Raw genomic sequence first — 16,436 nt, forward strand, 5'->3', positions numbered from 1 at the left:
TTTTCATCGCTGGTTGTGTCTCTGGTGGCTCTCCATTTCACATATATGTCACTCAAGGTTTGGATAGTGTTTTCCTTCGTGTATGTTTTGTGAGCTTGGAAGATTATTTTTTGTCTCAAACTTGAGCTCTTATTTCTCTGTGGTTGGCTTCCATTCTCCCTCCCTTATGTTGTTTTTCTTCTTCTCCTGCTTCCTTTGGTATAGGTGTGTGGAGTTAGTCTTTTGGTGCTTTGGTCTCTTCTATTCAGAGCTTTGTGGTTCTTCGTTGGCATGAGCTCCTTGTATGTGGTTGTTTTGTTTGTGAGGTAATTCATACCTTTTAGCTGGTGGTTGTGCATGTATTTTCCTGTTTCGTGGTGACTTTGGTCCGATGATTATTCTTTCTCGATCTTTTTTTTGGTGTTTTGGATTGGTGTTTGATCGCGTTCATTTGTGTTTCAGACTTTTATTGAGTAAGTGTTACTATAGTATTCTATTTTTTCTTTGTGATTGTGGAGATTTAAGTTTAGATTATGTGTCTTACTCTAGTTTTTTTTAGTTTAGTTATTTTCTGATTTTTAATAGTGAAATAAATTATAATTTGTAAATAAAATAATAGAAAATTAATAAAAATAATAAAATAGTAAAAATTTATGTTATTTTTAGTTGTGAATAAATAAAATATTTAAAATCTATTTTTATTTTTTATTTTTTCTTTATTCATCTCCAATTTTATTGACTAATACAATATATTATAAAACTTCACATAATAATGGTTAGTATGAGAAAAATAATAGTGCACAATTAGAAAGTACTAAGCCAAATTGCAATAGTGTAAAAGAAGAATGACCTAAAATATAAAAACAAAAATACATGGGTACACATGTCATCAAACCCCCTTGCCAATAAGAAGAGAAAAAACTAACTTTATATATATATATTATGACAAGTACACCATCCTTTTTTTATTATTTGAGGAGCATTGATAAAAAATAACCTTGGCTTCATGTGTTTATTACATGTGTGTCATTTCCTAGGTGTCATCACTACATGCACTCTCACCTCATTTTTTTAAAAGCCCTTTCTCAACTAGAATAATTACAAAAAAATGCCACTGGTCATTACATTATACTATAAGATTTTCGATCAACAATACACTCGGATTTAAAAAAAAACGGGGATTTAACTAAGGCAACATATTATTACCATTCAAACAGAGACTTTATTGTTTGTTCGAAAACTTGGAAGTGGTTCATTTAAATAAGGCAATAAAATATACGTGTGTTTTAAGTCATTTACGCTTGAGTAAATAATTGATTCTTTAAACTTCGTACAACTAAGTTTTTTACGGTTTGAATTGGTTATTTTAGCTTGATATGCCGATTTGTAATAAAATATCATAACATGTATTGCTGTTCATATCTAATCTTGCAACAAGTAAACCATGTTTATCATAATGTTTTGAAAAACTAATATGAGCTTCAAATCGTTTTATGATCTTTTAGATTCAAGTCATCGAAAATCATTTTTTTATTCCCAAAACTTAATGCTTCAAATTTAAAAGGAAACACAATTGAATTAATCACGAGATCGAATATATTATAGAAAAGAAAAATAAGAATGTTAACGTATTCAAGGAAACAAAATTCGACGAATTGAAATACTTACCTTAATCGATCGGAGAATATTTGTGAAATAAAGTTTGCGTGACCAGAACTTGTATAGTATCACATGGTTTGATCCCCTTTTTTTTTTACAGTAACGTCGTCATTAAGTGTGTCGCTTATGGTGCACTTGCTCATGTTTTCAATGATTTATGGAATTCTATAGATGCAGACATAGTATTATGTGTTTTACAGTGTTGGCAATTAATTGGGGACAAAGTAATCTATTGTATTTATTGTATATAATAAATCTTTTGGTGCTGATATTATATGTATATCTTGCTAATATTTTTCATCTTTCATAATAAGGCCGACTTAAGAAGGTTACTAACATTGATGGGTTTTCCAAAATTGTCTTCGACTCCACTGGTGTTCCAGAAATTGATGCTTTACGATTGATGTAATACATGCATTCACATTTTTTGTTAAATAATGTTTTTAATTTCTCAAGATGATCTCTTTGCTATTGCTCATAATAGGATTGCAAACGAAGACTTCTGAAGACATTATTGACAGCAGTTATTTTGTCTGTATTTTTTATTTTCTTCTGTTTTCTGATACATTGTTCCTTTTCTATTTTATTAGACTATTGTTTATGTTTCATTTAATCTTATATTTATAATTTACCTTTATGCAAACAAATATACAATTTAATTTTAAAGTCCATCGCATATAAATTTATATTGACATACTAAAATTTTTAGTTATAATCCGTACTTTCTTACATATATTTTTTTTACTATGATTTTAACTTTTATTATGTCTACATATTAAAAGTTATAATACTTTTAAATATACTCGCTCCGCGCAGAGCGCGGATTATCACGTAGTAGCGCGGATTATCACGTAGTAGCCTGTTAAATGGTATAAGCTTTCTTGGTCGACGTAAGACTAAACATTCGAAGCACATGAATATGGGTTTAGAAAGATTGACAAGTCTCTTTCACATTTAGTCATTTACTTTTGACTCTTCTTTAATCAACGAATTAATTATCTTCCTTACAATTGTATCATGTCTTGTCGGTCTGCTCTACGTAATTATATCATGTCGACGAATACAACTGAGATAATAAACTCTTTATAATCAAGTAGAATACTATTTATAACGTAGTATACATTATACATGCAGACCAAGTTGTATACATTTAAAAAAGAAAAAAAAGTTGTATACATTTGAAAAGGTGTTTACGTATATGTCTGCTTATTTCGATCTATATAGCCTATAGGTTACCATATATATATTCGAAATGTATTTGACTAAAGCTCTGTATTTTTTTCAAAGCTCCATAAATTAATTATAACTTATTTTATAATAATATCTAGTGAAGACCTAAATTGGATGCAGAAGCAGGACAAGTCCAGTTGAGAAGCTCCTCGATCATCTGCATTGCCATCTGATCTTCTTCCTCAACGTCGTCGATTTTTTTCTTCATCTTATTAATCCCAACATCACCGGCCCGTGCGTTAACGCCGTCGCTAAGTTCAACAAGCTTGACCCAGTTCTGAGTCGTTTTTGACCCGGCGCGTTTCTGCCAGACGCCGATGTGTGAGCTGTCGTTATCGAGGCGGAGACATGTCAGATATGGTGTCTGGCCTTTACAGTTTTTCCTTAGCTTAGCGTTTAGGTGTTCTGATAACGATTTAGGCGACCTTGACAGAGAGTTGATGTCTGAAGAATCTGAGTCGTTGGATTTGATGACGGGAAAGTTGGTCTTCGCGTTTTGGCCGTTCATTATAACCGCGGCTTGGTCGTAGGCCTTAGCCGCTTCTTCCGCCGTGTTGAATGTTCCTAGCCACACCCTTCTCTTACTGACCACACAAACACTTACGCATTAATAACGAAACTAGAGTATAAAAAACTATATATTAAAAAAAATACACATCATATGAACTATATATAATGTTTGCTGACCATAGAACATGAAAATTAATACTTTTTCTAGTAGTCTTCTTTTTCTTTTTGAGAAAGGTGTATAATAGATATTAGATAGTATATCATTACTTACCAAATTCCTTGCTAGTTAGGTTATTTCAGTTATTAATGAAAGGGTACACCATATACCTAGTATGATTTATTAGTTATTACTATATTTAAACAGATTTACCCAAAAAGAGCACTAAAAATGTGAATGCTAACAAAACAATAAGAAGATTTTATTATACGATAGATATAATACATACGCATGGATTCAATTGTATTTTTATACATTTATTTATCAATTAATGTATAGAAAAAATTACAAATATAAACAAGCCATTCATGAATGTGGTCTCTCTAGCTAATTGGACGAAAAATGAGGAAAACGATTTAAATGAAAACACATGTCCGTAAGAGTTGCATCAATCTTTGAAAGTATGATCGATGATGGTTAATTGGATATTTGGATACATATGCTGAAAAACAGTTTATACATATATATATATATATATATATGTATATATTGTATATATGACTATGTGTGTTAAATAGTGAAGAAGAGAGAACTGACAAGAGAGGATGACGAATCTCAGAGACCCAAGAACCCCACTGACGCTGGCGGACACCTCGGAATTTCTTCGAATGTACCATTTTGAGGCTATAAATTATTAGGGTTCTTAAGTTTTCTGCGAGAGAGATTCTTCTTTTCTTTCTGATATCTTCAACTACTTACTTAAACTCTCTGCTTTCTGCACGTCCTCTCTACGCATTCTATGATATTTATTGTCTTTTCTCTTTCCTTCCCATGCTATCGTATAAATCTCTGATATATATTCCATCTATAATTTTGTAATTCCAATCTAGAAGAGTACTTTTAACCTTTTATTGATAAGACGCTCAAAAATATCTCAAGTAAAAGTATGAATATCTAGAAATAAATATATATAATTAAATTTTAATTTGAAATAGAATTACTAATAAAATATAAATAGTAAGATTTTGCTACACTTGGAAGAATTCCGACGCAGAAATATTTTCTTTTCCACTTTCACGATCCGACATATATCAAGAATTCACAATTGAGTGGCGGACAAGTTTGCACGAAGTGCAAGAAACTCCCCTTCTGCAATGTTCTATGTCGATTATATGTCTCCGGCTTGGATATCTAAGCCGGTAAGTCATACACCATATCTTAGTTTTTATATATATATATAGCATTTGAAATTCTAATGAGTATTTTAGAAGTTTTCAAATGAATCCTCTTTCTCTTTTATATTTATGTTATTTTTTAACTATAAAATGCTCTGAATCATTCTTGATTTAGTAGACATGATTTACAGTCCAAGTATCAATTAAGGGTTTAGGAAAAAAAGGTATACATGTGTTCTGAAACAGGTGTAAAAATATTTTGGTTATTGAAAGAAAAAAACGATTTGTTGTCTCCACGCCAACGAGTGGTACCAACTACCACCTGGTCATGTTGCTTATTGCCTACGAAGCGCTAAGATCTACCATTCGTCTATTTTCTTCGATTTATGTGAATATTAGTAAGAATAATTTTGTTCCAAAATAGGAAAGATGTAGGTAAACCATATGCACATCAGATTGGTAGCCCAGCTTTGTAAACCATATGCACATCCCTCAAATACATGTTTAAAGCTTTAAGCTAGAGATCGAAAGAACATTGTTTACAACCAATTAGGAAGCCCAGCTTTGTAAATCATATGCACATTAATTCGTCTATTTTCTCTAGCATCTTCTCAAAAGTCTTCTTTGATAATGATGTCTCATGTGTATTCAACTCTCTCGCCTCTCACTCCCAACCATCATCATTTCCACATGCCGGAGACTCCTCTTGCTTATGGGAAAAAAACTGGTTTAGACGCGGAGAAACCTCTAGTTATAACTTAACTAGAGGAGGAAAACTTAACTAGAGGAGGCAGACCAATAAAACCAACACAAAAGGTTCAAGAAATGGAATGAACAAATGTTAGAGGAAAGGGTAAAAAAAGTCGACGTGGCCGAAGAAACCATTTCCACTAGTTTGGTTTTTCTTTTCTTTTCTATTAGGTTTCATTTGTAAATCCTTCACTCGGGTTGTGCTAAAACCCTCCTCTTGTTGCAAATTTTCTCAAACTTATGAGTGAAAACTCATACTTATACCATTTATTCATTTTAATATGAAAGCTTTTTACAAAAAAAAAAGATGTCTTGCTATTTCTACACCTAATTTAATCGAAAATATATGAATGAAAAAAAAAGAACTAATCATAATTTAGGATTATGGAAACCGCACCTCTTTGGCTCTTTCCCTCGAATTACTACTCTTAAAAAGACACGATAACCATAATCTTAGGATGTTGATCAATTACTTTTTTTCTGAATTCGTCTGAATTTTCTGTTAAAACGTTACTAACACGGTAAGAGGAATAACCTTTGCTATCTTTGGAAAAAATTTACTCTGAGAGTGACAAATTTTTTTTTCTTTTTGACATCAAGTAACAATTATTAATTAATGAAAAACCAAAGAATTGTCGGTGAGTGGCTCGCTAAAGTCCACGCCTATTTGGAGTATTAGTTGTGCATTAAATGTCATGAACATATGGACGACAGGTAACGATGGAGTATTAGTTGTGCATTAAATGTTATGAACATATGGACGACAGGTAACGACTAAACCTTAGGCTTAAATAAATGAATTTACCAACCTGTGCCAAATGTACCAGTTATGTGATATTATGAAACAAATAAAAAAGTATTTTAGGATGTGACATATAAACAGAGACATCCACTGACAGACCCACTAGATGTGAATTTTCATCGGTTCTGCAATTTTGAGATATATATGTTTTGAGGAAAAACAATGTTTATGCATTATAACATATCGTTCGAGTCTTATTATATATTTGTTTAAAAAAAATTAAATTACTTAAATATGCTTACCGTATAATTTCACAAAACTTAGGCTGTAACTAGATACACATATTTTAGAATAGAATTGTGTGGAATGAGTCATTCACAAAGATTCCATAAAAATGTTACCATTTGAGATGAATCAAAAATAAAATGTAAAGAATGAAATGAAATGGAATATATGGAAATCAATGAAATGTAGTTAAAAAACATTCAGAAACAAAAAGTCTCGCAAAGAATAAAAGAAATGAAAAATAAAATAAGAGTTTTATATTAATTAGAAGTTTTTATTTAATTTAAACTAAATCTATTTCATTCCCTTACATTCATGCAAATAACTACCATTCATGTTACATATACACTTAAATTTTCATTCCTTTTATTTTTATAAAAACTACTATTCCATTTACTTGTATTCCATTTTTTTGAATTCATCGTATTTTTCATATTCATGTAACTTAAAATCAGTTGAAGCCTTAGAATGATATATGTAATAGAAGTGATACAGAAAATATCCTTTATTAGTTGGTCTTATGTCTAGAGATTATATACTTTATAAATATGTTTTTGTTAGAATGAGAGAATTATTGAGAGTTTATTTATGGAGAATGAAGAACATGAAGAACATAGAGAGAGAGAAAGTAGATCTCAAGATGTAAGAGAAAGAAGGAGAGAATAGTTTCCTTAATTTAATTGTGGATCTGGGTACAAGTATTTAAAAACAAGTGACCTCAGTACACAATATAATAAAATATATTTTTCTCTTCTCTTCAATAAAATCGAGCCTATAAAACCCTTATAAAGCCTTATAAAACCTTATAAAGTCTGGCAGCTTAATTCTCAAGTCTGGCAGCTTAATTCTCAAGTCTGGCTGCTTAATTCTCAAGTCTAGCTGCTTAATTCTGCTTCATGTCAACACTCCCCCTCAAGCTTGACCATGTGGAACAAGTCAAGCTTGGAAGCCATGAAGTATTCCCTCATTAAAACCTCAACTAGGTAAAACCCTTTGGGAGAAAACCCAAGTCAAGGAAAAAGAGTAGAACACTTCATGAAGGAGAGATCATTGACATGATAGGTCTATGAGTCCCAATTTTGGATGAATGGACTCACATACCTTAGTGCTTGCTGCCTTGGTGAAGATATCAGCTAGCTGATCTTCACTCCTTGTGTAGCACAGCAATATGATCTTCTGCTCCACGGCTTGTCTCACTTTGTGGCAATCTACCTCTATATGTTTGGTCCTTTCATGGAAGACTGAGTTGCTAGCAATGTGTATAGCAGCCTGGTTATCACAATGCATCGTGATTGGCGTTGTAACTTCAATTCCCAAGTCCTTAAGAAGTCCCTTGATCCAAATCAACTCGCTTGTGAGCTTCCTCATAGCTCTATATTCTGCCTCAGCACTTGAACAAGACACCACCTTCTGCTTCTTGCTCTTCCATGTTACCAAATTGCCTCCAATGAAGGTACAATATCCAGTAGTTGATCTCCTACCAACTCGATCTCCTGCCCAATCCGCATCACAATACCCAACAATCTCAGTGCTTCTATTGCATCCCATCCATACTCCTTGGCCTGGTGCCTCTCTTAGGTACCTGAGAATCCTCTCAACCATGTTCCAGTGGTGTACCTTGGGAGCTTGCATGTGTTGGCTTACTTGGTTTACTGCAAAGCATACATCTGGTCGGGTAATGGTAAGATAAATGAGTTTTCCCACCATTCTCCTATAGTGCTTTACATCTTCATATGACTTGTCTTCAATCTCCCCCTCACGCATCACTTTGTATCCTTCCTCTAGAGGTGTTTTGGCAGCTCTTCCACCAAGATCTCCAGCCTCATTTAGTAAGTCAAGGGTGTATTTCCTTTGAGATAGAAACAACCCTTCCTTAGACCTACACATCTCGATCCCTAGGAAGTATTTGAGCTCTCCCAAGTCCTTGATATCAAATGAAGCCTTAAGGAACGCTCTGGTCGAGATGATCCCTTCTTTGTCACTGCCTGTGATGATAATGTCATCAACATAAATGAGAATGACAATGATTCCTTGCTGGCTAGTGAGGGTGTAGGGTATGATCAGCTTCAGACTTGACAAAGCCTCTTCCATTGAGGGTGGTGCTCAACTTATGGTACCAAGCCCTTGGAGATTGCTTCAAGCCATAAATTGCCTTCTTTAATCTGAGAACATTTCCTGACTTCACCATGTTCTCAAGACCAGGAGGTGGTCTCATGTAGACTTCATCCTCCAATTCTCCTTGAAGAAAGGCATTTTTCACATCCATCTGCCATAAATCCCACTCAAGATTGACAGCAAGAGATAAGAGAATCCTTATAGTGTGAAGCTTGGCCACTGGTGCAAAAGTGTCTAGATAATCTTCACCATACACTTGAGTATATCCCCTTGCAACCAGTCTTGTCTTCTTTCTTTCTGGTTTTCCATTGGCTCCATACTTGATAGTGTAGAGAAGTCGGCTTGTCACTGCCTTCTTTCCTTTTGGAAGTTCAGTCTCAAACCATGTATCATTCTTGATCATGGCTCTCATCTCATCTCCAACAGATTCTCTCCACTCTTTGTGTTGCATAGCTTCTTCATATGTTCTTGGAATGTATTCCTGATCCAATTCACTGATGAAGACTTGATGATCTTCTGGATATTGAGCAAGGGAGCATACTGCACTTATTGGGTGAGCTACAGCTTCAGCATTGAAGTAAACTTCTGTGTTGATCCACTGTGAGGGTTTCCTGATCCTTGTACTCCTTCTCAAAAGTTGTATCTGCTCAGGTTCTGCTTCATTTCCTTCACTTGGCGCCTCTACTTGAGTCTCAACATCTGATTCTGATGGCATCTCATCTTGATCATGAGCTACAGAGCTCTCTTCAGGTTGAGCTTGTGTAGACTGCTCAACATTTCTACTGCCCCCCTCATGATTAGGATGAGTGCTCTCAACACTATCAGCTGCAGTAGATGATAAATTTTCAGGGACAGGTTCCACCCTTGGTAAAGAGGGCATACTGATTCCCAGGCTCTCCATTACTCCCCTAAGGTTATTTGCTCTATCTGAGGCTGATTGAGAAAGATCTTTGAGCTCATCCCAACTCTTTCCATCATAATAGCCTCTAGATTCTGCAAACTTCACATCCCTCGAGACAAGAACCCTTCTTGACTATGGATCATAGCACTTATACCCCTTCTGAGTTGGAGAGTAACCAATGAACATAGCTTTTGAGCTTTTAGCATCAAGCTTGTTCCTCAGCTCCCCAGGTATCATCACAAAACAGAGGCATCCAAACACACGCAAATGGTCCAAAGATGGTTTGGTCTTATTTAGAACCTCAAAAGGAGACATGTCGTTGAGGACTTTAGTTGGAGTTCTATTGATCAGATAAGTAGCAGACATCACAGCGTCACTCCAGAATCTTTTTGGAACATTGGTGTGGAACATCATTGATCTTGCTACTTCCATCAAATGTCTGTTCTTTCTCTCAGCAACTCCATTCTGTTGAGGAGTGTAAGGACAGCTTGTCTGATGAGTTATCCCATGTTGAGCAAGATATTGCTTAAATGCATGACTTGTATACTCTCCACCATTATCTGACCTTAGAATTTTCATCTTGGCATTGAAATGGTTGCAGATATAGGTCTGGAAATTCTTGAAAGCATCCAACACCCTGTCCTTAGACGGAATCAGTGTCACCCAAGTGTATTTGGATTTCTCATCAATGAAGGTGACAAAGTATTTGTGGTTCTCTCTGGACACACATGGAGCAGTCCATACATCAGAGTGAACTAGGTCAAAACATCTTTCATAGATGGTGCTAGACTGTGAGAAGACTGTTCTACAATGCTTCCCCAATATGCAAGCTTCACAATCATCATTCTTGAAGAACACACCTGGAAGCATCAAGTTTAGGGCTCTTGTATGAGGATGTCCCAACCTATCATGCCATAGTGTGCTATCAACCCCGCTGGATGTACTAGCCAAACACTGAGAAGTGGATGGTCTAGACATCTCTGTCTTCTGAAGATGATATAGTTCATTGTGAACGTGCCCCTTTCCAATCACTTGGCCTGTCTTTAAGTCTTGAAATTCAACCTCATCTGGTCTGAAGACAACCTGACAACTCAGATCAACAGTAGCCTTTCTCACAGATAGCAAGTTTGATGTAAACTGAGGCATATACAAGGCAGTAGATTCCCTATCAAACAACCTCAGTTTCCCTATCCCTTCTATCTTAATCTTATCACCATTTGCTATTTGAACATACCCTGAGGCAGGCTGGACATCACTCATCAAGTTTCTATCACTAATCATGTGATGGCTTGCTCCTGAATCTATAATGATAGGTTTAGGGTCAAGAGAGTGTGTACCAGCCTTCTTGAATGAGATAAAAGCTTGGATAAGGGAATGTAGGTCACTCATGGTTGCTGGACCATCAGTGTTGGCTGCACTATCAGTACTTCTCCATGTTCCTTCTTCATTTGAACCACCAATGACAGATGAATACATGGTTCGACCTTGAATCGATGGATGCTCAAACTCTTTGATTACATTCCTGGCTTGATTCAAGTCACTTCTTCTTGGCATATTGTGGTTCTTATGTTGTTCTTTAGCCTTCTTGTACTCTGGAAACAACACCATGTTGGAGTTCTCCCTCATGGAGAGATATGGACCAGTGGACAATAGATTGTTCCTACTGATTTTGAGATAAACTGGACTTTGAAGAAGCTTTTCCTGATATGGTTGAAGCTTTCTTGAGTTCCAGAGAATAGGGTACTCCTCTATCTTGAGTTCTGGTGAGGTTCTTCCCTTTTGAAAGACCTTTGGACCAGTGGATAAAAGGATGTATCCAACAGATTTTGAATATAATCTGAGAAGGAAAGAAAGAAATTTGCGGAAGCTTTTGTGAGTTTCAGGAGCTTAATGCTCTGATACCATGTTAGAATGAGAGAATTATTGAGAGTTTATTTATGGAGAATGAAGAACATGAAGAACATAGAGAGAGAGAAAGTAGATCTCAAGATGTAAGAGAAAGAAGGAGAGAATAGTTTCCTTAATTTAATTGTGGATCTGGGTACAAGTATTTAAAAACAAGTGACCTCAGTACACAATATAATAAAATATATTTTTCTCTCTTCTTCTTCTCTTCAATAAAATCGAGCCTATAAAACCCTTATAAAACCTTATAAAGTCTGGCAGCTTAATTCTCAAGTCTGACAGCTTAATTCTCAAGTCTGGCTGCTTAATTCTCAAGTCTAGCTGCTTAATTCTGCTTCATGTCAACAGTTTTTATGTTAGGTTATTCAGCATTTGTTGATTTGAAAAAAAAATTAAAACTTCTAGTCTCTTCTATTTTTGATATTGATTTCCAAAATCCAATAATCTTAAAAACTAAATTTCGTATATCCAGAAAATCAACAGAAAATCTAATATTATTATCGATATTCCTAATAAATGATTTACTATCAGAACAATATTAAAATCTTCATTTTTCCATATTGTTCGGATGTTAGCAATAATATGCGGAATTGCGGATCAGATTGATTTACTTCTATATTGATAGTATACACATTCAAAAAGATCAGAAAAATGAAGAATTTTTAATTCAAAAGGAAAAAAACGAGAAAAATATTTTTTTTAGTTAGCTTTAATAGCAAACTAACGAAGAAAGTTCTATTTGGGGTTGTAGTAAAAAAGGAGAAGTGGATTACCCACACATGAGACTCGAATTGAAAACTTACACTTTCAGTGACGGTTGAAGCCCAAGACACACAATTGTGTTCAACATTGGACGAAAACGCCCTTCTCCATCTCACACAATGTTCAGCACTTGGAGAGAAGTCAGAGTAGTTTTGTGTTCCCTCTTCTAGGCATCCACCTACTTCACTCCCCGTCCACACATTTGCTCAATTTTCAAGTGCTAAATATATTATTATCGAATTATAATACTTTAAGAAATATAATTACAAAATATTTTAATAGGTATAATAATTTATTGGTTGATAGGATTGACAAAAGAGATTACAACCTATTGCAAGATCTCAACATCTCTGAAATCTACAATTCATTCTAAATTTTAATATTATTGTTAAATTAATTGTTAGTGGTTAACTTCTTTGTTAGAAATATCACTAATAAAATGTGTTAACTAAATATGTAATCAATAACGATACAAAAATATTTACCAAAATAATACATTTATTCAGGTTAAATGTACACATAATCATAAAAAGGTAATATATAACGAAAAATACGTTAGTGAATAAAAATAATAGCTACAGATGAAGTTAACTGCGTTTAAATACACATTCATAATTAATTAATTTCATAACATGCTAACTTAATGTTTTCATCCAATAATTAAGGTATATGTAGAATGTTAAAAGAATAAATAACATACATATCAATAAATGTTTATTCTTTGGTGTAAAACCATATATCAGCTAACAAATCATGTATTCGGTAATAATTAAGGTATCAACTAACAAACCATATATCCAAAACAATGTATCATCTAACAACTCATGTATCCAAACCATGTAACATCAACATGTTTTGTTAACACGGTCTAACTATTTGTGTAATGTTAAAAAAAAATCAATAACATACATAGTAGTGAATACTCGTCTTTAGTCCTAAGTCGTGTATTGTCTTACAAAATATGTATCAGATAATAACTAACATATCAACTAATAAATCATGTCTCCAACAATGTATCAACTAACAAATTATGTGTATAATTATTTCACAACTTATTAATTGTTACAATTTGTGGTACCTATTTGTAACATCTACCAAAATATGTATCTTCTCTAATGAAATAAAACTAAAAAATTGTTAATATCTAAATAATATCAGATAATCGTTATAATCAACGACAAACATAGAAGTTATCCGCATAAGAAAAAAGCTTCAAGAAAACTTCATGACCCAATTGAAAAAAACTTCACTCTTTAGCAGCTTACAAATCTTGGAAATGACATTCTTGAGTTACTCAAAATTTAAATCCAACATAACTTTCACATGCGCTATAAACACACATCTAAAAACCAAAACCAAGAAGATATATCATCAAATATCAAATTTTTACAGAAAAAAATTAAACCCAGAAAGTAAATTCAAAGGAATCAAGAAAATCTATTTTGAATTCTTTGCTAAAAATCTTTTCACATAATCAGATCAAAAATATAAAAGAGAAAAAAGGTGCAAGACATATTTCAAACGTACCTGAGATGGGTTTCCACCCATTTTTTCAATAACAAAGATCTTCATATTTTAAAATCAAATTATAAACAAAAGAATATAAGCAGAAAAAAGAGAAGGCGAGAGGAGATTAATGATAGAAAGATTGGAGAAAGATGAGAAAATAGGAGAGGATAGGAGAGAAGAGAAGGATAAGATATATGTTAATTAATTGAAAAGAAGGTTATTATTAGATAAATATTTGACAAAGGTTAAAGGCGTGTTCTGACATGAAATCTTACAGTTGCAGGGGATGTAAGAGCATGCATGGACAAAAACGGAATGAAAATTAGTTTCAGAAAGTATCGCATTCTCCTAATTGTGGGAGTCCATGCAAATAATCTCTAGTAAATAAAGCCCAATAATGCTTTTTTTTTTTTTTTGTCATTGGATAACTTTTTTTTTTGGATAACTTCAGAGCCCGATCCACGCAGTCCAACCCATCCACATCGACCCGGTCCAAAGTTGGTCATCGATCATTGCCCAAACATTCCGAAATTGACTCTTAAAGAGTCATCATCTTGAGGGGGCGTATTAGGGACAAATGTCTCACATCGGTAGTTGGAAGGGATCTTTAGTAATATATAAGATAGATGGGCCAATCCACTTAGACCACCTCCATCGGAGTATCCAATAAAGAGGTTCTTAGGAAAAACACAAAAAAAAATAAATAAAAAATGTATTAAAGGAGTAGAACCGGTGTTAAACATGAGACTTTAAGAATCACTAAACACCCCATACTTGACCATTTTGTATTGGCTATTCAAAAGGGGAAAAAAATTCTCATCTCTCTCTCTCTCTTTGGTTCTTCTTTCTCTTTTGGCCAAGAACACGTAAAAGAGTTGAAGCTGTTCGTCGTGCTGCTGATGGAAGCGCTTTTGAGAAATGGTACTGCTCTCACCTCTCTCTTAAAGTCTTAATTTTTTTTTGATTCGTAGATTCGAGTTTTCTTAGGGTTCAATCTAGATTCGTGATACTCTGTTTTGGGCTTTGATTCCAGTGAAGAAAGTGGAGTTATGATCGCGAAGGGAAGTGAAGAGATTCAAGTGTGTTTCGAGTGGAAATATCAATGATGATATATCGAAACCAAGCTTTGAAGATGAACCTAGATCACCTTTTGTCTTCTTCTAGTACGGTACCTAAAACCTTCCTGTGTTACTTCTCTGAGTAGTATCTTCCTTTATTTAGAGAGGATTTTGAAAAGCTACGATGGGAACATGGTTGATGCTAGCAGAATATGTTTCATTGTGTGGAAGAACATGTCAGAAGAGGTATCAATTTATTCACAATCACTTAAAAACTTAATTTTTCCTCTTCAAACCTTTATTTATATGCTTGGTTTTGCAAATTCTGCAAATCAAATGAACCCAAGCTGCTCTACTGTATTCTTGTACGAATCCAAATTGAGATTTACTGTCTATTGTTGTGTCCCAATCCAAATTGAAATTCTGCCTTGTGCGCTCTTCACGAGCAAGACGCTGGTTAAGCTAACACTCGGATCACATATTGATCTTGGGAACATTCCTTCAGGTGTGTCTCTTCCAGCGCTCAAGAGTCTCTTCATCAACACCATCTTTTTCACTTATGGAGATCTGTGTAATGTGCTTCTTCATGGTTGTCCAGTACTCGAGGAGCTGTCTGTACGTCACGTGAATTGTGAAAGAATTCCATTCTGCATATCCAGTAGGAGCATCAAGAAACTATCAGTTTACTACAACTTTGAGACTGTGATTACAGATATGCCCGGCATGTCATCTGATTCTTACTCCTGCTTCTGCTGATGTAAGTTTTTACTTAACATAACTCATTAAAAAAAACATTCTCATTATTGATGCTTATATGTGTGTGTGATGATGTTTCGGGTGATTTCTCGATGTGTTAAACGCGGACTATCTCTATCGGTGTTCAAGAATCTGGTTGCCTTACCTTATTTTCCTTCCTTCATGTTTCAGGCCCTATTGAAGAAGACGCTGGCTTGAGAGATTTAATCATCTGGCTTCCTGAAGAGGTTCTAGGCAGCATCTTGTCCTTACTTCCGACGAAACAAGCTGCATCAACATCTGTACTTGCTAAAAAGTGGAGGCATGTGTGATGATGGTAATATATTGCAAACTCATGGCGCTCGTTGGAGCTGCAGCATCCAAGTGCTAGACTGATTTCATTTCTTACTTCTAGCTAGACTTTCATCATAAACTTTTGTTTTTGTTAAACGTGTCTAATTCATAGGCAAGATCATGATGTGAATCACTCAGTGTGCTAGTTTGCACCACTTACAAATCATGGCAAAACTACTTTACTACCGTTAATTATGTTCAAATGCATTATCTAGTTGAAAACCATTTCTCTTTATGCAATATTGGTTATCAAGAGAGTCGGATCTATTGGTTATCACGGTTGAAAACCATTTCTCTTTATAAGCTTTGCAATATGAGTTGATGCTATGAAAACCATTTCTCTTTCGAGTGAAGCATTTTTTTTCTTTACATGCTTTATAAGATTATTTTGTTAACCATTTCTCTTACCATTTCACAAGTGATGAGTTACCATTTCTCTTACCATTTCAAATGAAGCACAAGTGATAGTTACCATTTCACCTAAAATATTTTGTTTCAAATCAAGATTTCAACTAATCGGTTTTTTCTGGTTTATGATTTGTATTTATATTTTTAATATGCTTTTATGTCATTTTTATTTAAATTCTTATGTATGCTTTTCTTTCATGTT

The 16,436-nt window shown here is 34.2% G+C and overlaps 1 protein-coding gene across 1 annotated transcript; it reads right to left on the reverse strand.

Annotated features, from left to right (window-relative positions):
* Positions 1-2,705: 2,705 nt before the first annotated feature.
* LOC106387055 (ethylene-responsive transcription factor SHINE 3-like) lies at positions 2,706-4,377 on the reverse strand. The gene is made up of 2 exons (XM_013826868.3): positions 4,133-4,377; positions 2,706-3,452 (listed from the first exon to the last, which is right to left on the reverse strand). Exons 1-2 carry the CDS (start codon positions 4,210-4,212, stop codon positions 2,963-2,965), a joined length of 570 nt encoding a protein of 189 aa, XP_013682322.2. The 5' UTR covers positions 4,213-4,377; the 3' UTR covers positions 2,706-2,962.
* Positions 4,378-16,436: the final 12,059 nt, after the last annotated feature.

Source organism: Brassica napus, chromosome C7 (assembly GCF_020379485.1).
Source record: "Brassica napus cultivar Da-Ae chromosome C7, Da-Ae, whole genome shotgun sequence".
Lineage (NCBI taxonomy): Eukaryota > Viridiplantae > Streptophyta > Magnoliopsida > Brassicales > Brassicaceae > Brassica > Brassica napus.

Coding starts and splice junctions, on each gene's coding strand:
- LOC106387055 (XM_013826868.3), bottom strand. CDS start 4,212: ATGGTACATTCGAAGAAATTCCGAGGTGTCCGCCAGCGTCAGTGGGGT. Junction 3,453..4,132: donor GAGATTCGTCATCCTCTCTT/GTCAGTTCTCTC, acceptor TTGTGTGGTCAG/TAAGAGAAGGGTGTGGCTAG.